We start from the raw sequence: 22,203 nt of genomic DNA on the forward strand, positions 1-22,203 counted from the left end.
TGTCCAAAATCTAATCAGTATTTTTGAAAAACATTTACATTGTTGGATGGTTGGATGGATGGATACATGGGTGGGTGGGTGGATGTGTGTGTGTGTGTGTGTTTGGTGTGTGTGTGTACGAGAGAGTATGAGGGTCTGCCTATCTGCCCAACTGAATGACAGATATATACACATTTTTTTAATTGTATGCTGAAAGTTTGCACATTGTTTATATTAGTATCCTCTTTCTGTAATTTTATGACATAGTGAGATAGGATGAAACAGCAGTGTAATATATTCCTCTTTCACCTTATTCAATATCCAAAAAGATAAAAATTACTTGCAATAAACAAATTTGTCATCTTGTAAACTTTTGTAAATCTCACTCTGATTCATCAGGTAAGAAATATCAAAGAAGTGAGATATAGTGAAATCTCACCTACTCATGGTGCCCATTAAGAGATTTAGGTTTGTCACAGGCATTCTTGCATTGACAAATGTGTTAATACACAGATAGCAAGAAGAGAATTGGGGTCACTGGTACAGGTAGTCCTCGTCTTAGGACCACAATTGAGGCCAGAATTTCTATTGTTAAGCAAGGTGGTTGTTAAGTGAGTCAAGCTCAATTTTGCAACCTTTTTTTTGCCAGCGTTAATTGTATCACTGAGTTGTTAAGTGAATCATGTAGTCATTAAGCGAATCCAGCTTCCCCCATTGACGTTTCTTGCCAAAAGCCAGCTGGGAAGGTCACAAATGGCAATTCTGTGATCTTGGGATATTGCAACTGTTGTAAATACATGCCAGTTGCCAAGCACCTAAATTCTGATCACATGACCATGAAGATGCTATGTCAGTTGTAAGTGTGTCTGGTTGTAAGCAACCTTTTTTGAATGATCACTAAAAAAATGGTTGTGAATTGAGGCCTACCTTTAATTTGAGTCTTACTGCACTACAATCCACTGGTTGCTAAAGTTGTTAATCAATGAAAACCAAACTTTCCTTCCCAATATTTAACAATGCTACTCCAAGTTTTCTCTTCCTGAGAGATGGGTGGTGAGTAGTAGCGAGACAGCCTTTTCAATTTTGAGACACTAGAAAGAGTGCAGAGAAGAGCAACCAAGATGATTAGGGGACTGGTGGCTAAAACATACAATGAACAGTTGTAGGAACTGGGCGTGGCTAGTCTAGTGAAGAGAAGGACCAGAGGAGACATGATAGCAGTGTTTCAATATTTGAGGGGCTGCCACAGAGAGGAGGGGGTCAAGCTATTTTCCAAAGCAACTGAAGGCCAGACAAGGAATAATGGATGGAAGCTGAACAAGGAGAGATTCAACCTGGAAATAAGGAGAAATTTTCTGACAGTGAGAGCAATCAACCAATGGAACAGTTTGCCTTCAGAAGTAGTGGGAGCTTCATCACTGGAAGCTTTCAAGAAGAGACTGGACTGCCATCTGTCAGAGGAGTTGTAGGGTCTCCAGCTTTGGAGGGTGGTTGGACTGGATGACTTACAAGGTCCCTTCCAAATCTGTTAATCTGTTAAATTTCAAAGCAAAGTACTTTCAGATGAGGTGCAGGATTACTGATAAGAGGTTGCTTCCTGAGATTGAGGCACAGTGACAGAAAAAAAAAAGCTGATTTCCCAACTTTTCTTAATAAGTGCATTTTTAACTTCCTAATTTTCCACAGCCAAGTAGTATTTGGAGGAAGCTGTTTGGGAGGTGGGCGGAGGGGAGGCAAAGGCAGAGTTCCCTCCGTGTGTGATAGCACTCACTGTCTTTCAATTCTAAAAAGTCAGAGTTAGATTTAGCCAACCAGGATTAACTGGAAAGAGGATATGAATTCCAAAATGAGATGATTTTAATGGCTTAAGCAGAGTGTGCAAATACTACACAGATGGTTTGGCAGCATATTACATCAGATAAATCTTGTAGGTAATTTGTCATTGGGCAGCAACATTTCTCAGTCTACAACTGAATTAATATGCTGCCACTGTTGTAAGAAAAAAAAGTATGCCATTTGTATTTGATTTCTTGGTTTTATTTATTTATTACACACCTGGAGCTTAGTGACCGTAACAGAAAAAAGACCCTTAGATATGTGACAGAAAGACGATTTTTAAATTATTGGTGCCTCTAATTTTAATTTTATTGTATGATGCCATGATACTAAACTGCAGGAATTCAGTGAAGCTGAAACAGATTCATAATATGGGATTCAGACAAGTGATAAACAGCTTGTCTAAATCTGATTAAATACCTGTATCACCCTTGCTTGTATCTAATCATGAAATACCTTAAGCAAGCATATTTCCAGATAAGTGAGCTTGAAAGAAATAATCAGGTATATACTAGCTCCAGTTCAGGAAACTGAGAAATCTGCCCTTTGCGTTTCAAGATGACAGAGAATTGTTGATTATATAATCAAGGAAAGATGCATTCATTGTCCAAGCAATATCGAATATTGCAGTATCCAATGTTCCTATTCAGGATATTCCATTCCTTATCCCCTTCCGCCTGTTCCCACAAATACTTAAACAATACACCTCTTGAACTCTGAACACCTTCAATGCATGTTGGGCTACTTGGGAGAAGGGAGATTCTTCAACTGCATCACAAGGGTTTTCCACTTCAGACTTCATTAATTGAGGACCATTCTCCATTAATTCTTCAGAAGTGATGCATTTTGGCTGGCACCCAAACTCACAGAATAGTGATTGTTTTCAACAAGAGGCATATCTCTTCTCCACATTTAAAACAATGTATACTGGTACATTCCAGTTCCCTTTTCAAATCATTGGCTTGTATAAGAACTTGAGCCAAAAAGAAAAAAGAAGGGGAAAAAATGTTCTGACTTGAATATTATATTATTTTCTGCCTTCAAGGACTATAAAATATAGCCAATCATTTTATAATTTCCATGCACTTAGAAAATGTCACCTATTTTCCTATGCGATCACAAGTGTAGTCAGTTAGGGTGAACTTACCAAGAAAACAGTCTAAAACATTTATCTGATTGCCTTCATTTGTTAACTGGCCAAAAGCATAACCAAAGCCACAATGAATTAATTTCAAGGATGGTATCAGCTGCCAGAATAAGCAATACGACCATTGGAAACTAATTGCAGACCTCCTGACAAGAGACTGGGAAAACCCCACAAAACAAATATGATATTATGTTCAAAGTGCATGCATACGCCATCTGCTCCACTGAGAAGAATAGACAAGAATTCAAAACATGCCATATCGGCATCTTGAAAGGGCATTTTATAGCATACTATATTCTTTGCATTTTGCTAATTTGCTGAGACCAAAAAACACTGCGCTTTCTTGCATGTTACAACAAAAACAAGAGTAAATGTGCTATTTTTTTTACACATCTATTAATGTATTGCACCCTCTGCTGGTCAAGATATTCCCAAACAAAATGATAGCCATTTATCAATCCACACAGGTTAACAATATTCTTGATGGATGGTATTTCAAATATATATCAGTGCTTTTCCGTACCATGAAATATTTGTATATCTACCTGATATCAGTCTCATACTTATTAATTATGAACTTATTTGTACTCAAGTTCTCTTACCTTGGGCTTTTCATCCAGTATTTGCTGACGGATCTCTTTGTGTTTCTCCACAAGTTTTTCCTGCCTTTTGATCTGGGCATCTTCTAGCTGTAATTGAAAAACAAAGGCAACTATAATTGACATGCCTATCTGAATTTCTCAGTTTCACACTCAAGAATGCAATAGCAATAGCACTTAGACTTATATACCGCTTCACAGTGCTTTACAGTCCTCTATAAGCGGCTTACAGAGTCAGCATATTTTCCCCCAACAATCTGGGTCCTCATTTTACCCACCTCGGAAGGATGGAAGGCTGAGTCAACCTTGAGCCGGTGAAACTGCTGGCAGCCGACAGTCAGCAGAAGTCGCCTGTAATACTGCATTCTAACCACTGTGCCACTTTGGCTCTTTGATATAATAATTATCTTGGGTAACAAAGTTTTAGAGAATATTTTGACATAAAATGTCATTATTATTAACGTAGTCAACTTCTTTCGTGTAAGACTTCAAGGAAAGTCAGTCGATTTGTTTCCAATTTAAAGTTTATTAGCTGGAAATGTGCAGTTAAAAATGGAAGATACATTCTTAATATATGGTGATTAATTGCAGCATTTAATTAGGCCAAGTAGCCAGCATTAACTACAGGGCACACTGTCCTTTTTAAAATGTAAACATATTTATATTGCTGTAAAGGTCTTGGACTACGTTGATAATTTTTAATACCAACTTCTGTGTCATTAAGGTGAAGTGTCCTATGCTCTGAAGAGAGTGAATGGCTTAATTGGTCTCATTGCTAACTTGTTTTAGAAAAATAGCATTTTTTTTCAATAGACAACATGCAAACCACAGAGCTTTGAAGAGATGAGGAAATAAAGGAAGGAGACAGAAACCAGATACTGACAAGCATGCTCATTTTATTTTTAATTCTATTCAATCATGTCTGATTCTCAGAGACTGCCTGCAGTTTTCTTGGCAAGGTTTTACTGAAATGATTTGCCATTGCCTCTTTCCTAGGGCTGAGAGAAAGTGATTGGCTCAAAGTCACCCAACTGGCTTTGTAGCTCAGGCAGGACTAGAACTCACAAATCTCTGAGTTTCAAGCCTGGTGATGCTTAACCACTACACCAAAATAAAGTTTGCTCATAAAGAACCCTTTTTTTCATGCATGTTACTGGGAAGCATTTGCTTTTATAAATGCTCTATTTGATTTGTCATGCAATCTTACTGCAACTAAGTGATTTTTAAAAAAAATCTATTTCTGAACAGCACTTTGAGGGCATAACTTTGTCATACAAGAACAGAACCTGGATTTCAAAGATATTATTTGATGTTCATCTGAAGTATGCACACATAAAGGAGAATGTTTGTAGCTCAGGATTGATATGACAGGTTCTTGGTGATCTCTGAGTTTGCTTGATTTCTTGCTAACGTTTCACTACCCTAACTAGGTAACGTCATCAGTGTACTGATGATGTTACCTAGTCAGAGTGATGAAGTTCATCCATCATGTTCGAAGAGGACCTTGACATCTAACAGGTTGTGGGCTGTCCACGATGTGTTTCCAGGTGGCTGGTAAGGCCTATACGGGCATGAAATGTTCTGCCACATGTCGGGAAGGTATGTGTGGGCACCATTGTTGCAGCATTTGCAGCTCTGGCTTTGCGGAGTGCTCGCTTCTCTTGTGCTATGGTTGTTCTTCTGTCTTCCAATATGTGGCAGCCTTGATGGATCAGTGTCTGCCATGTTGATCGATCTTGTGCCAGGGTTTCCCAGGAGGGAAACCTAGTCAGAGTAACTAAACATCGGCAAGAAAACAAGCAAACTCAGAGAGCACCAAGGACCCGTCATGTATGAATGTATGTATGTGTTGAACAAATATATCATCTACCAAAAGCACTCAAGGTATCAGACAGAAAGAAAACCCAAAACAAAATCACATTCCATAGCAAAACAAGTAGCAATTGAACTTCCGCATCTGAAACACAACTGTTCAACCTCTCCGTATTCCTTCTTATCTCAACTGTGGTGCTGTTACATTTGCAGGCAGGTAAGATCTGATCTGCCTCCGGAGAATCAAGGAAAAATGGTAAACTAAATTTACAAAATTTTAGCCCTACTGGACATTGGAACTAGAAATTGTCTCTGCACAAAAAACATGCACTACTATTATGGTGAGGTTTTGGTATTTCAAGATAATTACAATGTGCAAATCACTCTAAATATTGAAATGGATGATGTCATCTTTATGCCAAGGTGAATACATGTTTTAGGCAGCAGACTTACTCTTTTAATGTACTGTACCACCTCTTGAATATATGAGCGAATCATTTCTGTCTTCTCCCTGAGAGGAAAATTTTAAAAAATGATTAATCCCATTTATTTTTAAAATCATTGCTTACTGGTTTTCTGCCACAAATAATTTGTTTATAAAATAATTGGTAAACTTCACTAAGAGAAAATCAAAGCCAAATTTTACATATATTGCCCTGGGTATTATTCATCAGATTTCGAAATGGTTTAATCCTTTATTTCAAAGAGATTGTGTGCTCTTTGTCATGTGCTATTATGGGTGTCATCATGATTGATTTTAAACTGCCTTGAGGATGATTCAAACAAGAAATAAGATAAGCTCTTCTAAATAAAGGAAAAATAATGCACATCCACTGAGGGAATCTATGCTACTTGATGGATTCAGAGTCCAGACATCACAGGGTTCATTCCAAAATGCCTCCCTGCCTCCGCAGGGTTTATTCTTTTTATACAGTTTTTACAAGCAAAGCAATAAGCATATAGCAAGGGCATTGTAATTGGCACACTCTTCTTGTCAATCTCTAAGAACATCCCACCCAGGGTAGAATCTCACATAGCTCAATAGTTCCTCTTAGTGCCTGGTTCTGCTAATTAGGTGAGCTCATAGGAATCTGAGGTAACCAGTTACTGAGATCATGGCAGTTTGCTGCGCATGTCTTTATGTAACCTTTCCTATATCCCTACAGCTACTGTTCTGCCTGTTTTTTTTAATATAATCTGTGGAGACCCGTAGTCAAACATACATTAAAAAAAAAAAAAGGATTTTCTTCTATCGGTGTTTCAGGTCTTCTGGATACAAATTAAGGTGAGAATTGAAGACTGCACTTACTCATCCATTTGACTTCTATCCTTGGACTTCGCTTCAGTGATCTTCTCTTGCCTTTTCTTGTCCATCTTTTTCTTCAGCTCTTTCTTTTCTCTTCAACAAATCCAGATTTGTTTTTATAAAAGAAGAAAACAGAACAAAAGTTATGCTGTGCACATTCACTCAGAAGGGACTTCTTGTGTCTTGACTGGGGAGTTACTCTAATGTACATCTAGAACGGTAGTCAAAAGAATGGGTTCCGTAAGTAGTCTTTACCTTTCACAAATCTCTTTCAGCTTCTTTAGTTGGCTGCTTTGGCATTCTTCTGCTACATCTGTCAGCTTCTGTATAAGCTTAGGAGGGGATAAAAACAGATATGTCATAAATTGTACCAGCTACATTCAGTTGGTTAAGTATTGCACAGATAGCCTTCAGGTTTTGGCCCTAATGGAGCTTGCCATCGACCAGCCATCCTTGTTCTCCCCAACACATTCATTAAATGAGTGCATGGGTCTTTAAGTGAAACTGGTGGGAGATCCTGGGAGCCTAATGCAAGCACCAGCCCACCTGTCTCAGGCCTCCCCTACCCACAGATACTGGGCCACAGCACAGCTGACTGTATGTGCAACCAGAAACAATGGGGAAAGAAAACCCTGGGATCACCTGTCTTTCCTAATTCTCCCTTTGCTTTGCCTTTCTGGGGTAAAACAAGAACTAGTTCCCTAGCCTTTTGGAATGTTCTACGCTAATCAGGTGTTTGCCCATCAGCTGTCCATGGGGTGGGTGCAAAGCTCTCCTGACTCTCTAGGCTTTGAGAAGAGGGCCTTTGCACAGAAGGTAACTTCTGGAAGAGCTTCCCAAAACCCTTTCCCTATTTAATGCTTCCTCCCTTCTCTCCAAAAGCTACATTTCTTCAATAACAAAAACAAAGAAGCTGGTAGGGACGGACTCGTTGATCTTTCTTCCCACCTCTTCCCGCCCCAGTTAAGTTCTAAAACTAAACTGTCCCTCTGCTTTGTAACCAATGTCTATATGGAAACTGTAACTTGACTTCAGGCTGAAGAGAAGAAGAACCAAGCAGATAAGGAGAAAAAAAAATGTCTGTAGCTTTTTACAGTAGAGGGCAGTCTACAGTCTAGCCTTTAAGTCCTAGCAGGACTGAACTTTAGCTCTAGCAGGAGAGCTAAAGCTTGTAAAGACTAAATGTCCTCCATTTTTTGGCACAACCTTTAGAGATAACTTTTTTTTTTACTTCAGTGGAAAAAAGCTGAAGAAACATTTTGTCACCTCTACTCTTTAGCCTGGATTAAGTTCAAAGCCTAGCGAGCCAGGGAAACTTTGCAGCATTCCTATGGACAGCTAATTAGCAGAGAAAGCTCTGCAAGCAGCCGCCATTTTGGCAAGGAATTGTTGGGGTGCTGAAAATGGCGGCTGCTTCCAGAAGTCATGGGGAGCAGGCCTAAGTGTTGCAGGGGGTGGCAGGGAAGATAGACAAGGCAAACCACTGCAGTATCCCTCTGGTCTGTCTTAAGTGAGAATGACCATAGGAATGCTGCATCTGTCATAACTTTGAAATAGGTTACTTGTTGTTTGGGGGTACTGGTTATTTGGAATGGCCATTACATGGCCTGTTGTTTCTCAATGGCTACCTGTACAGTGAGACTTTAGGGTTCTACCTGCTCCGCCCTCAGGATGGATGGTTAGTCAGACAGCAACTGGTAGGCAAAAATTTCAGGAAGGACTAGAATAGACTCCCATCTAGAAAGCTACCACTAGTTGGTATGGATAATATTGACTTAAATAGCCCAGTAGCCTATATCATATCAGTGGAGCAACATACCATACATACATACATGAATACATGATTACTCTTTGAATAATCATCCTTCTTCCTATTAGTCAGGGGACATTTCCCACCTGTGCCAAGCTGGAGAGGATAATTAGCAAAATAATCAACCCAATCAGGTCAGCAAAGAATAAGCACCACTACCACTTACCTCAGGATTAGAGAAAGAACCAGAAAACAAAATAGCCAGAATTATGCCTGGATATTGCTACATCCATTACCTGGATCAACATGTTTTACTCTGTCCAATGGTAAGGACACTTCTACATATATAATAAATAGAAATAATTTCCCCCAAACATGAAGAGATTTGAATTTAAAATTTGCCTTTAACCAGAACAGGACTTTGGGTCTATACAGGCTTGTATGGTTTAGATCTGGGACAATGCTGTCAAGAACAGGTAATGCTTAATACAAGGACAGATACATTTTTGCTTCCTGTTACTTTCCAATCTCATCCAAAAGAGAGGGGTAACCTAAGACAATCCATCAGGCCTACAGGGGCAGCATTTATGAACCTCTGTATCTCATCATTATTTTAAGGCTTCCTGCAGATAGATACCGTGTGATCACTTATTTCTGTCTACTAATTCCCTGGTGATCACTGATTTCTGTCTACTAATTTCCAATGCATTACAAATATCATGTTATTCTTAATTTTTATCATACTAAAATAACTTTGGTATGACAGAAGAGTGAATGAGGAACAAATTCCATTATGTTTCATATAAGAAGCCATCTGCTCATCAGAAAGCACAATCAAGCAGATTGTTACGGTATTTAAAAATTTAAATTCTGAAAACTTGATTTGAAAACACACCCCTGGACCAAATATATGGAATTAAAAGTAAATACAGTATATATAAATTAATCAGCAATACTAATTCTAGTTAATAATACTAGTCCTAATTAATAATTTTGTGCCTTCGAGGTCTATACCCTATGATTCTATGATTCAGCATCAGGTAAGTTTCCTGTATATAGCAGCATATGTTTAATGAGGACAGATAAGTGTTTAAATTATCTTAGCAATGATATGACTGGAATTGCATGCCTTTTAGCAGGAAGCTATGTTTACAGTCATTCTTGTGAACTGTGATGCCAATTCCCTATTCTGGTTCATAAGGCTTAATAAATTAGCAAACACAAGACTAATCTGTTTTCCCATATTATACAGATAGAATGAAGTGGCCAGGCTTTTTGGAATATCATAAATTTGGCAAATATACATTCTGAGGCAGATTGAAATAATAGTAACATTCCATTGCCTCGTTCTCTTTTTTCTTGACATTCCAAAGCATCTATTATTATCTGATCAGACTCTTCATTTAGCCCAAAGGGCTGCTCCATGCAGGGTGCCTGAATCACAGCTGTAAAAATAACAGCTGCTCTGGGGACAATAAATACACAATATTGTTTTGTTCTTTATAGCTTCCATTTAGAAAACATAAATTTACAGGAGGCTTCCTGGCACAAACAAGTAGTTAGAAGACATCTTAGTGGTAACAAAGCTCTTGTTTCCAATTTTATAGGCTACATTCATTTAACTGCTCACTTTGAAATGCTTTCTGAAACTTTCGAGTGACAGCACTGCATAGTATGACAGTCTCAAGTTACAAAGCCAGAAGAGGCAAAGATCTCCAAGCAATAGTATTACCACCATAACAATATATTAGAGCTAACCTTTTGTTACTTGTGGTGAGCAAAACTGAAAGCTTTGCATCTGATCTCAATAATCACAAATACAGAAAGTAGGAAAGGCGCTGACACTAAAAATATTGAAAAACTTAACATAAATTACATTTGTGCATCTATTACATTGAACCAACAAGTCTAAAGTGAATGTAATGTATATTTCTGATTTCCCTATTTTAAATTCCTGCCACGTGCACACAGTTCCAACTGTTTGTCCCATGCCCAGACAGATGGAGATATATGTCAGTAAATAGAACCATGCATAATGCCAAGAAGCAGGGCCATGAGATGGGTTACGGAGAAACCTCCATAGGTAGGTTCTGAAGAGGTCGAACTGAAGAGGTTTGTGTACAATGTTTGGGGTAGTATTCATCATACAGAGCAGGGAAGCAATGTTTATGTATAGTACATACCAATTTAATATGTGCTTGTTTCTGGTACTTTTCACTGTAGTACTGTTCTTGTCGCAGGTTCAGCAGCTGCTGCTGCTGTTTTTCTTTGAGCTCTATTAACTTCTGTGTCATTTCTGAATCAAGGGCAGCCAACTCTTGTTCAATAGTTGAAGGGCTATGATCTGGGCTGCCGGTTTCACTTCTAGAGCACAATACAGAATAATAAATATAAATTGCAGCCACACAAATACAGAGATCTGGTCCCCCAGATGACTCCCATTATTCCATTAGCCAATATAACATTGACCTAGCAAAGATTATTTAACTCTTTTTTTCCTTGCCTCAGGGCAAATGTGTACATCTGGTGTTCACATATATATAGAGAGAATTCTTCATTTATTGAAATATGGATGACCAGAGCATTCAGACAGCAATCTTGAATTTAATTCAATTTCTATAATACCCCTAAAAGAAAGCTGCTAGGAACAGCAGTTGTATAACAAAAAGGGATGAAGTTGGTTAGATTATTATTGTTGGGTAACTCAATTGATGACTTTTCAATGAATATTGGAGAAATAAGACAAAATATTGAAGCTTTGGGTTTCATTAGTTTCATCTAATGACATTATAAATGTCATTGGGATTAGCATTATTGCACAATTCATAAAGCTTACCAAATCAATTGGTTCCATTTTTTTTAAAAAAACCTGAGCATCCCCAAACTGCATAGCATCCTAATGAGAAACTATTTAATGAACTCCAAAGAGCAGAGTTCATAAAGACTAAGGATTTGTCAAAGGAAAGCAAGCTTGGAACAATATACAAAACCCAAATGAGAAAAATAATCTGCGCAAAATGGAAACTGAACAAAACTCCCTAAGGAACAGAGTGATATTTTTGGTCTTGGGAAAGAACTGCTACTATAAAAGTGAGGTGAGAAGGGAAAGCGATGAATGGAGCATGTGAACCAAACAGAGCAACTGCAAAATAAATAACAGTAGTACATTCCACCCCCCCAACCCAAAATTAAAAGCCAGGCCAATATAAATGAAATGCATCTCCCTGAGTCCTGACAGTTATATCAGAGATGCTTATAGTACTACCCAGGTATTAAGCCAGTTGCCTAGGAAACCACAAGCTTAAAAGGAGAGATGACCAAGTTCCAGCTGGAGAAAGGTAATAATCAAGCCCTGAACACAATGTGAGATTTGTGCAAATATAAGGAAGAAGGGTAGCTGCTCAAATCTAGAAACCCACTCTGACAATGCTCTAATGTTTTGAGGCTGGGAACACCTACGCAAATAGAAAATGGCTTAAATTTATTGGCACTGAATTTTGACCTAGTTACAGGGTCTGACGCCTAAAACTTTCTGTAAACTGATGGGATACGGATGGGGGCCTTCCTTTCTCTCATGGACATTCAGATGTGTGCACACTGCATGTAGCCCTTCTCCCCCAGCATCAACACCTGCAACGTCTTGTAAGACCTTAATGCTGAAAACCTCTGCCCATTTCTCTCTCCCACATATTTTTGTGTTAAAAAATCGAATGACACCAGTCAAGAGACACTAAGCACTTTTTAAAAATACTTAATGACTTGCCTCCAGACGTTGTGGTTGCTGTAGCACTGGAGTTTTTTAAGCAGAGATTGGACTACTGTTTGTCTGAAATGGTATAAGGTTTCCTGCCTGAGCAAAAAGTTGGATTAGGAGACCTCCAAGGTCCTTTCCAACTCTGTTATTCTGTTAATATAGGCCTGACCAGAGAGCTGTAAGACAGTTTTTAGTCAATTTTTCTGAATATTACTCATAACTACATGGCCATACCAACCCCTGGATCAATTTGTCACTGGCGTAAATGGCAGAAGCTTCCACATCACCGTAAGGCAGTGTTTCTCAATCTTGGCGACTTTAAGTCCTGTGGACTTCAACTCCCAGAATTCCCCAGCCAGCTGTACTGGCTGGGGGATTCTGGGAGTTGAAGTCCACAAGACTTAAAGTCACCACGGTTGAGAAACACCGCCATAAGGTAAAGATAAAGGTAAAGGTTCCCCTCTCACATATGTGTGCGAGAGAAACCTTTGTGTTCCCATCTAGGGGGCACTGCTCATCTAAGAGTCAGCACTGTCCGAAGACACCTCCGTGGTCATGTGGCCGTCATGACTAAATGCCGAAGGAGCATGGAACACCGTTACCTTCCCACCAAAGGTGGTCCCTATTTTTCTACTTGCATGTTTACATGCTTTCGAACTGCTAGGTAGGCAGAAGCTGGGACAAGTAATGGGAGCTCACTCCATTACGCAGCACACTAAGGATTTGAACCACCGAACTGCTGGCCATTCTCTTTGACACACTCAGTGTCTTAGCCACTGAGCCACTGCATCCCTCCCACATCACAGTGGCTTTATATATAAAGCAGCACAACAGAAATTGCTTCACTCAGCATAATGGAAACTCCAGTCTTGTCTGGAAGGAGACATGAGACCCAATCATGAATTAAACTATTTGCAAGAAAGGCCAAGGGAATCTTTGTAAGAAGATAAGACATACTTTTTCTTACTGTCTCTCTTCGCTGTTTTCTCCAACACTGCCCTCCGTCGCAGATAATCATTTTGAATTTCATTATATTTTGTGGTATGCTCTTTTATAAGATCTGTTGTTTTTTTGTGATGCCTCTTCACAAGATCCTTCATTTCTTTGTAGTGCTTCTTCTGAAGTTTCACAAATGCCTTCTGTTGCTTTAGTTCCTCAATGGTTTGTGCTTCAACTTCTGCAAAAATAAGGGGAATTATGTTATCGCAGCACAACACTAGACATGCAGGGGATATGCATTGTTTTATCAACAGTTTTTTGCTGCTACTGCATGAAGTTGCATTTAAAAGCAATTATCTTATTCCAATAGTAGAGAATGTACATAGTTTAGGATTGAACTGTGGGGTCCAAGTGTTCTCTGAGCTTGGTTGTTTGCTTGTAAGCACTGCTCCAGTTAGGCAACATCATCAGTGTAGGTGTGGGATTTGCTCCCTGTTTATTCACAGTAGCTTGTCCTGCCAGTTTTGATGACAGTGTGGTTTTCTCCTTGGTAGAAAGGTCTGGATGGGAAGCAACAGACTCAAACTCAACCCCTCCAAGACGGAGTGGCTGTGGTTACCGGCGCCCCGGTTCAACCAGTGGGTTCCATCACTGGCCATTGGGGGCGATCAACTGGCCCCCGTGGAACGGGCGCGCAATTTGGGTGTCCTCCTGGATGCCCGGCTGTCATTGGATGACCATGTGACAGCCATGGCAAGGGGGACGTTCCACCAGGTTCGCCTGGTGCGCCAATTGCGTCCCCTATTGGACCGGGACGCCCTTCACACAGTCACCCATGCGCTTGTGACGTCCCGCCTGGACTATTGCAATGCTCTCTACATGGGGCTCCCCTGGAGATGCACCTGAAGGCTACAGTTGGTCCAGAATGTGGCCGCGCGGGCAATCATGGGAAGTACCAGGTACTCCCATATAACACCTCTCCTGCGCGAGCTGCACTGGCTACCTGTGGCTTTTCGGGTGCGTTTCAAGGTGTTGATTATCACCTTTAAAGCGCTCCATGGCACAGGACCTAGCTATCTGCGGAATCGCATCCTACCCCACACATCCCTGCGACCAATTCGCTCTCACAGAGAGGGACTCCTCCGGGTGCCGTCCACTAGGCAATGCCAGCGGGCGGCGCCCAGGAGTAGGGCCTTCTCTGTGATGGGCCTGACCCTCTGGAATGACCTCCCCCCCGACATCAGAACTACCACCGATCTCCGCTCCTTCCGCAAGAAACTCAAGACCCACCTGTTCCAATTAGCTGGCCTGGCCCAATCGTAGTTTTTAATCTTCAATCCTTCTGGCCGGTATCTTAAATTTTTGGGGGTAGACCTCTTAAGTTGTTTTTTAATTTTTACTATTACTGTACAGACTTTATATTTAATCTGTTTTTAAGGGGTATCTAATATTTTATTGTGTATACGGTTTTTTAGCTTCTGTCTGTACACCGCCCCGAGTCCCTTGGGAGAGGGGGCGGTCTATAAATTCAATAAATGAAATGAATGAATGGTAGATTCTCAATTGTTTTTTCTGCTTGATTGTTTGCCTGGTGTTAATCCCTGTTTATCTGGGTGTTGGCTGCTAGAGAGGATGTGTTTTAGTATATTTTCGTACTTCTTAGTTTTTTTTTAATTGTCTCTTTTGAGTGGTGTATAATTATTGATTTATTTCTATGGGTGCATTGATGGCTGATTTGAAATTGAGTCTGTCCACGTGTTGTAAAATTAAGGAGTTTTCATTGTGTCTTCTGATTGCTAGTTGATGTTCTTGGATTTGCTTTGTCTTCTAGCTGTCTATTCTACATAGTGGTCGTTAACAGTTTTTACACTGTATGTTGTATATGATTCCTGTTGTTTTTTTCATTGGGCTGCTGGGGTTTTTTTGTTTTTGTTTACTTATGTTTTGGAGGGTTTTAGTGGGTTTGTGTGCTATGGTGATGCTATGTGGTTGTAGTAGGCTGTTGGTTGTTTTTTATATGTTTTTGATGTATAATAGTATAATTTTTTTCAGAACTTGTGTATGTTGTGCTGTATACTGGGTTGAGTAGTCAGATACTTTTTGATAAAGTTATATGGGTATCCATTTTGTTGGAAGATATTGTAAAGGCCATTTGTTTCCTTTTTTTGTGTTATGGGTCACTGCAGTGCATTTGTACTCATTTGAATTCATGAATATAAATGCACTGCGTTTGGACTTGGCTAAATTGATTACTGCATTGCACTTGTACTGTATTGCATTTGTACATTGTAGTGTACACTGTACACTCTGCACTACACTTTTACACTGCACTGAATGTTTGTTCCTCTGAATTGCACAAGTACATACTGTATCCACTGCAGCAACTTCTTCTTGTCTTCATGTGATCTTATGAGCCGCAGTGGTGTATCCTCGGAAGGATGGAAGGCTGAGTCAACCTTGAGCTTGATGAGATTTGAACTGCCAAATTGCAGGCAGCAGAAGTAGCCTGCAGTACTGGTTAGAATGCAGTACTGCAGGCTACTTCTGCTGTCGCTGGCTGCCTGCAATTTGGCAGTTCAAATCTTATCAGGCTCAAGGTTGACTCAGCTTTCCGTCTTTCGGATGTGGGTAAAATGAGGACCCAAATTGGTGGGGGCAATAGGCTGACTCTGTAAACCGCTTAGAGAGGGTTGTAAAGACTGTAAAGCGATATATAAGAGTAAGGTGCTATTGCTATCCTATCAGAATTATATTATTCAAGAGTCTCAACTTGTATGAATTATGTAATTCAGGATATTTGAAATATAAAGATATTTCAATTCAGTTTATTTTTCTTAATCATCGATCATTATTTATACTACTGAATCACCTCCCCTGAAGATAGACATATTATTAAATAGCCCCCACATTTATTAATACATTCCACAATATAAAATGATCCAGTTCAGTATTATTTTTACAAAAGCAAGGTATATTCTACGTAAGTGCATCTGTTATTTAGTTTAGAGAATTCTAGTTATTTATGGTTATGAAAATTTATAACATGTTCTTCACATCAGATCAGCAAGGTACAAGTTATTCATAAGGAATACAGAACACTTATATCTCAAGGAGCACCTCAGCCATATTTTTATGCAAGCAGATTGTACATGTAACTCATTGCTCATTTCTGTGTTCGAAAACAGTAAATGATCCTGTATTGTTCCTTGAGAAGTAAAGGATAAAGATATCCATCTGTGTATCCTCATGTATACGCACAAGAGCTTTTGTACAGCTTTAAGATTTTTTGTTTTGGCTACAACTTTTTGCTCTAAAGTGAATGAATTTATACAGCAAATTCAAGAATTATTTAATCATGCCAAGTAGAAACTACTGATGCTTGGAGGGAACGCTATTTAATCTGTTATTCGCATTGCTGTTCATATGCCGGCTTATCAAATTCAAACACATGCAAATGCATCTTGGATCCTTAAATTTGGATTTAGAACTAAACTCAGTCATCATTTGGCTCCCAGTTATTTATCCTGTCCGGGGTGAAATTGCAGCATTCCAGTAATTTGGCCTCACTCCTTATTTTTAAAATCCCTTAAATATATAATTGTTCTTTCTAGAAAATAGTTAAAAGACCACCAGGGAGCCATTCTGAACAATAAACAGATTAAAATATCTATTTGTATGTGGTATGCTTTTTCTTGCAACATCCCCATTAATTTGTTTAAGAGATACTGTTGTACAGCACTATCACGTTTCTTACCTGTCAGGACACTCTGAATCAGATCTTCTGTTTTGGCTGGAACTTTCACAGAACCTAGGTGTAAATAACATCAATATTTCAACTGGTCTGAAATGATAATGCAAAACCTTACAGACGGTCATTCTTCTCATTGGTTCTGAAAGAACCAGAGGATATAATGCCATCCTTGTTCATGCTGTATTGACAAATGACATGTTTTTAGCTGAAGAGCAGCCTTTCCCAATCCACTACCTGCCCTCCAATCAATCTGCCCAGACTCTAATAAAAGAACAGCTTTCTAGGTTCTGCCCCTTTGAAACAAAGTTAGCATCTACATGGAAGCAGTTTTGTCAGCGGCCTCTCCAAATTCAGAGTTGCTCATTGGTTGAAGCTTGTCTAGTCCTAACTCTGAATCTTCAGGCATAAGATGAAAACCTGGTTTTACTTTGTTGATCTACTTTTTAGCTCCTAAAACCTGTTGACTGACTGAGGCTTTGATGTATGCATATATATTTTTGTGGCTTTAAATACATATCTTGTTTTTTCATTTATATTAGCTGCTTTGAAAGCTTCATAAGAGAAAAGTAGGCTAAACATATTTAAAATACATCCCCGGAGCAGATGATAAAAAATGGCCTCTCCATTATTTGATGGTATTAGTTCCTTTTCTTAATGTGTGAGTATATATTTAAAGTTAAATTGGGGCTGCACTTTTGTGCCAGCATGCAAGTCACATTATCTCTCTGTGCGTACCCATCCCAAGCAAGATGAAAAAACTTTTGTCCCTGTTATCCCTGATACTGTAAGGACCTCCATTACCCTAAGTGATCCAAGCCACTTAGAGTCACTTATTGAAGTTGAGATTGGGTGTTCAGGGAGATACATATGTACAGATGAGTGCTATGGCCAAACATTGCTGCTATTTATCTCATTAATGAATAAATTGTGCCTCAATCCTCCTGGTTATTTTGCCTCATGAATGCAAATAGGAAAAAGGCATGTTGCTGTCACTGCTTGTTTCAATGACTGCCAGAAGGTGAGGCCAGCCATTGTGATTTCACACTAATGTTGCCTATGTCACAAGACAGGGCCTTTGTGACCTCAAGATGATACTTGCTGTTTAAAGGAGAAAGTCTGCCCATTGGGACCTAATGCAAATGACATTTAGCTGGGGGTTAACTTGTACTCTCAAGAAGACAAACTGGATGGGTGCCCCATCCTTTTAAACCTATTTCTAAAATTGGGTTACGGCAGGCTTCTCTTGCTCAGGTGCCCTGCAGATTAATGGACTTCAATTCTCAGAAGGGATACAGTAGGAATCTAAGGACAGCAAGGTGTATTTTTGTTTCCCTTGCTCTCTCAGGTATTGTTCTTCAAAGTTTCCAATTTCCCTTTGAAATAAAAGCAGGGGAGAAGATGCTTCCTCAGGCAAAAAATACTTTGTGAAACCTTTGCAAACAAAACTGCTGATATTCACTCTGAAATGGCTGCTGTTTGCTCAGATTAGTAAAGTAATCCCATTGTGTGGGGTTATTTTGTGGGACCCAAAGAAACAATTAAGAATTAAAAATTTACTGTACACTTTTTGAAAGGTATGAGCCTCGATGGAGGCTATGATATTTTTTTCATGAAGAGATCATCTCTTAATCTAGAAGCCTGGATAACTCCCATTCATTCTACAATCTTAATTTTCTAACAGATTTTGCAGAAGGTAATTGAGTTTCCAGCTACAAAACTTCTAAAGGCAATGAATTATCTGGACTTCTTCAGTTGCAATTTGGACCAGGGCATGGGACTGAGACAGCATTAATTGCTTTGAAGGATGCCCTACCTAGTGTGTCCCATTAGATATCTTGGTAGCATTGACTACTATTAATCACATTATCCTTCTGAATTGCCTGCAAGGATTTAGGGTTGAAGGCAATGAGTTACAGTGATTCCATTTCCTGAGACAATGGTTCCAATTGGTGATCATGGCAGAGGAACATACTAGCCCTTTGTTGATCTAATATGGGTTGCTGTAGCAGTTCTCTTTCTCTCTCTCTTCCATGTTATTAATATCTACATAAACCTGCTAGGAAAAGTCATCCATCCATTTAAAAGAGGACCTTCAATATATTGATGTTGGCCTTGTTGGCAACAAGTAGAGATACTGTGGTTCTTACTTAGTGCCTGGAGGCTGTGAAGGGCTGGAGGAGATGAAAGAGACTCAAAATGAATTCCAACAAGATGGAAATAATCTGGCTCAACTTTGGCGTCAATGTTAGCTCTGTATGGGTGACAGATCTATGACCTTGGAGATTCTCTGAACTCAGAGTTCTTGCTTAAGTGGTAGATGGAAGTGCCTTCAACCCCACCTGATTTGACTACTGCAACATTGTTGATATGGGGCTGCCTTTGAAGTTAACTAAAATGCAATTGCTGTACAATACAGTGGGTCTGGCAATTAATATTGATAAGATTGACAGAATCTCTACAGTAGGATTGCATGCAAGCATTTATATAAATAAATAAGAGCTGGTGCGTAAAGGCTTGTTGTACCTAATTCATTTTTACAGTACATAATGGAAGCATAGATATAATGAGAGAAAACTGTTTTTTTTTAAAGAAATCCACACATTTAGAGATTTTTGAGCATTAAAACATTATTCTGGGGATTAAAATCTCTTAATCCTGTATTGGATATGTTCATTATTTCTTTTGTAATCTGCTAAATATGCAGCCGCCAAAGAATGAAACTTCACTGTTCTATCCTTGCTTGGTCCTAAATATTTTTCCTTGAAAACTGAAAGTCTAAAAGGTCACATGCTGGAACTGAGTTCTTTAGCAGGGTCATAATATCAGCGACCTGACATGTTTTGTTGTTCTTGAGTCACATTGGCTCCAACTTTTACCACATAGCTTCAACTGTAACAGCAGCAGCAACAACAAAAACAAAATCTCTCTAGCAAATGCTTCTCTGGTGCCTATAAACTCTGATAATATTCTTATAAAGCACTAGAGCTAGTCTAAATAGGACACAGCCAAATTCTGCTATGGAATGTATTTAGCATTTTTATCTAATCTCAAAGCCCACCAGTTCATCTGATCCTTCCTCTGTATCCTAAACTTCTTCAAGATGTGTACATAGAAGACATAGTTTATCTACACAACACCCCATTGACACTCAGAAAGGAGGGAGGAAGAGGAAGGAAAAGAAGAAAGGGTAAAGCAGAGGATGTAAGGGAGGGGAAGTAAGAGTAGGAGAGAGGGGAAGAAGGAGAAGAAGAGAGGAGGAGTGGGGAAAGGGAAGGGAAGAAGAAAAGAGGAAGGAGAGAGGAAAGGTAGAGAAGGGAGGTTGAGAAGATGGAAGGAGTAGCGTTGTTGTGAAACAAGATGGAGATATGGGGTGACAAGAAAGTGACCCCAACTGTGCTTCCTATATTTGCAAGAAGATTGTGGTAAATACTAAATAGATAATTGTTAATAGTATTTACAAGAATGTATATTTGTGAATGTACATGAAAGGAAAAAATAAAACTTTATACAGAAAAAAGAGACTCAGAAATTGCCAATTGCCCATGATCTTGACCATGGTCATGAGCTTCCTTGCTGAGCAATGATAGGTCATTGCTCAGAACCAATGTATTTATCTAGCCTATATTCTTTTATAATTTTATTTCTCTGTCACTCTTCTTCCCAGGGACACCTGCTACAGAACACAGACCACTAAGTCTGTCTAGCTCTCTCTCTCTCTCTCTCTCTCTCTCTCTCTCTCTCTCTCCCCCTCCCTCCCTCCCTCCCTCCCTCCCCCCCTCTCTCTCTTTTCCCCCACATTAGAACATAAGAATAGAGATTCTGTTGCAAGCATTGCTTTTCAAGCAGTCACAGATATAGATGTACTCATCAAAAGTGATGTAATTTTTTTTTCTGGCCAGGAGAAACTTAGCTCCCCTCTCCCAATAGAAGAATAGCCCCAAAATCATGCACTATAGTATAGTTCTTACCCAGTGTTGGTTGGCTTGGAACAATCTGAGTAGAAGGTTTAGGGGTGAGAGATGTAGTGCAATTTACTCCATTTTCTGCTGGTGTAGGTTTGGGTTCATGGTGAGCTTCTGAAGGTACATCTCCTTGTTCTGCCTAACAATTCAAAACATTCCCCATAAAATATGAAAAAGGATTTGTGATTAGAGAACTTGCATGTGTTTTTTTTTTACTTTCAACATGTACAGACTCCGCCCATAACAAACGCTGGTACTCCTGTACTAAGATTTATTCAAATTGTTCCTTCTTAAGAAAAGTGTACCTCTTCTCATTTCACCATCAAAAAAATACTTGCATAATAAAATAAATCTAGATGTCATTATTACTTTTCAACTCTTCTGATTACTTACATGGAAATGGAGGAGGTTTATTTTTTTAAAAAAAAACTTGCAATAAAAAATTATCATTTTAACAAATAAATAGGAACAATCCAATTTCAAAATTAATATATAATTAAATGTACAGAGACCCCACTTGGAAAGCTGCAGAACCTATTATAGATCATGTTGGTAAAATACACCACTAATTTTAGCTGTAAAGAATCACCATGTCAATTAACCCTGCGAATGGAAAATGACAGTAACACACATTTTTAAGTCAGTTTCTTTAATTGCTTTTCATCCAAATTTATTATCCCTGAAATTAAAAAGAAAACCTAGGCTTAGGCATGCCAGTAAGTCAAGATCATCCCCTTTCTGCCTACAGAGCTCTGTAAGCTACTATGTTTTAAGGCATTAACTACGCAAATACAAGGACATCAGCAGAATGCACCAGTTACCACCTAACACCATATGACAGAGAATGATTTCTTTCGCTTTCCTTTCAGGGTTGTGTCCCAAAAGTCTGATTACTAATTCACCACTGAGGCACAGCAATAGTTGTTCCCAGGACAGCTCGCCCATAATTATATTCAACAGATAAGCTTACGTAAACAGTACCTCCATCCTTGCCGCATGCTTGGATGACTATGCCTGTACCGTTCAACCTGTTTAAACATTCCCCACAACCTGTACTTCCTTTACCAGCTCTCAATGCCCATGTTTAGAGCTCATTCCTTTTTACTAGGCACTAATCCTCTCCCCCTTGCTCCTATGTATCGGAGGAGACTGAATATTCCTGCTACACAAATGGAAGGGGGGAAGAAGATCCATAGTTACAGAGCACTGCTAAGCAGTTTGCCTCCTTGAGGTATGAAAATTTATATAAGGAGGACCTGTTGCCATGGTACCTTGCTGGATTAGCTTCTCTGCAGGTTTTCATTAGCATTCTTCACTGGTAATAAACTGATAGGAGGGGGAAATGGACAGCTTTTTTCTAAAAACCCT

At 39.2% G+C, this 22,203-nt stretch overlaps 1 protein-coding gene across 2 annotated transcripts in view; it reads right to left on the bottom strand.

The window, feature by feature from the left end:
• The window catches only part of PLCB1 (phospholipase C beta 1), a 510,832-nt gene that overhangs the window by 62,255 nt on the left and 426,374 nt on the right, over nucleotides 1-22,203 (bottom strand). For both annotated transcript variants that reach the window (XM_081940153.1, XM_081940154.1), the window contains exons 24-31: nucleotides 20,842-20,974; nucleotides 16,877-16,930; nucleotides 13,141-13,360; nucleotides 10,613-10,793; nucleotides 6,935-7,011; nucleotides 6,683-6,772; nucleotides 5,827-5,884; nucleotides 3,565-3,651 (exon numbers count right to left, since the gene is read on the bottom strand). In XM_081940153.1, the coding sequence (XP_081796279.1) occupies nucleotides 3,565-3,651; nucleotides 5,827-5,884; nucleotides 6,683-6,772; nucleotides 6,935-7,011; nucleotides 10,613-10,793; nucleotides 13,141-13,360; nucleotides 16,877-16,930; nucleotides 20,842-20,974 (900 nt within the window). The remainder of the gene's footprint in view (nucleotides 1-3,564; nucleotides 3,652-5,826; nucleotides 5,885-6,682; nucleotides 6,773-6,934; nucleotides 7,012-10,612; nucleotides 10,794-13,140; nucleotides 13,361-16,876; nucleotides 16,931-20,841; nucleotides 20,975-22,203) is intronic.

Source organism: Natrix helvetica (genome assembly GCF_964273705.1).
Source record: "Natrix helvetica genome assembly, chromosome: 2".
NCBI lineage: Eukaryota > Metazoa > Chordata > Lepidosauria > Squamata > Natricidae > Natrix > Natrix helvetica.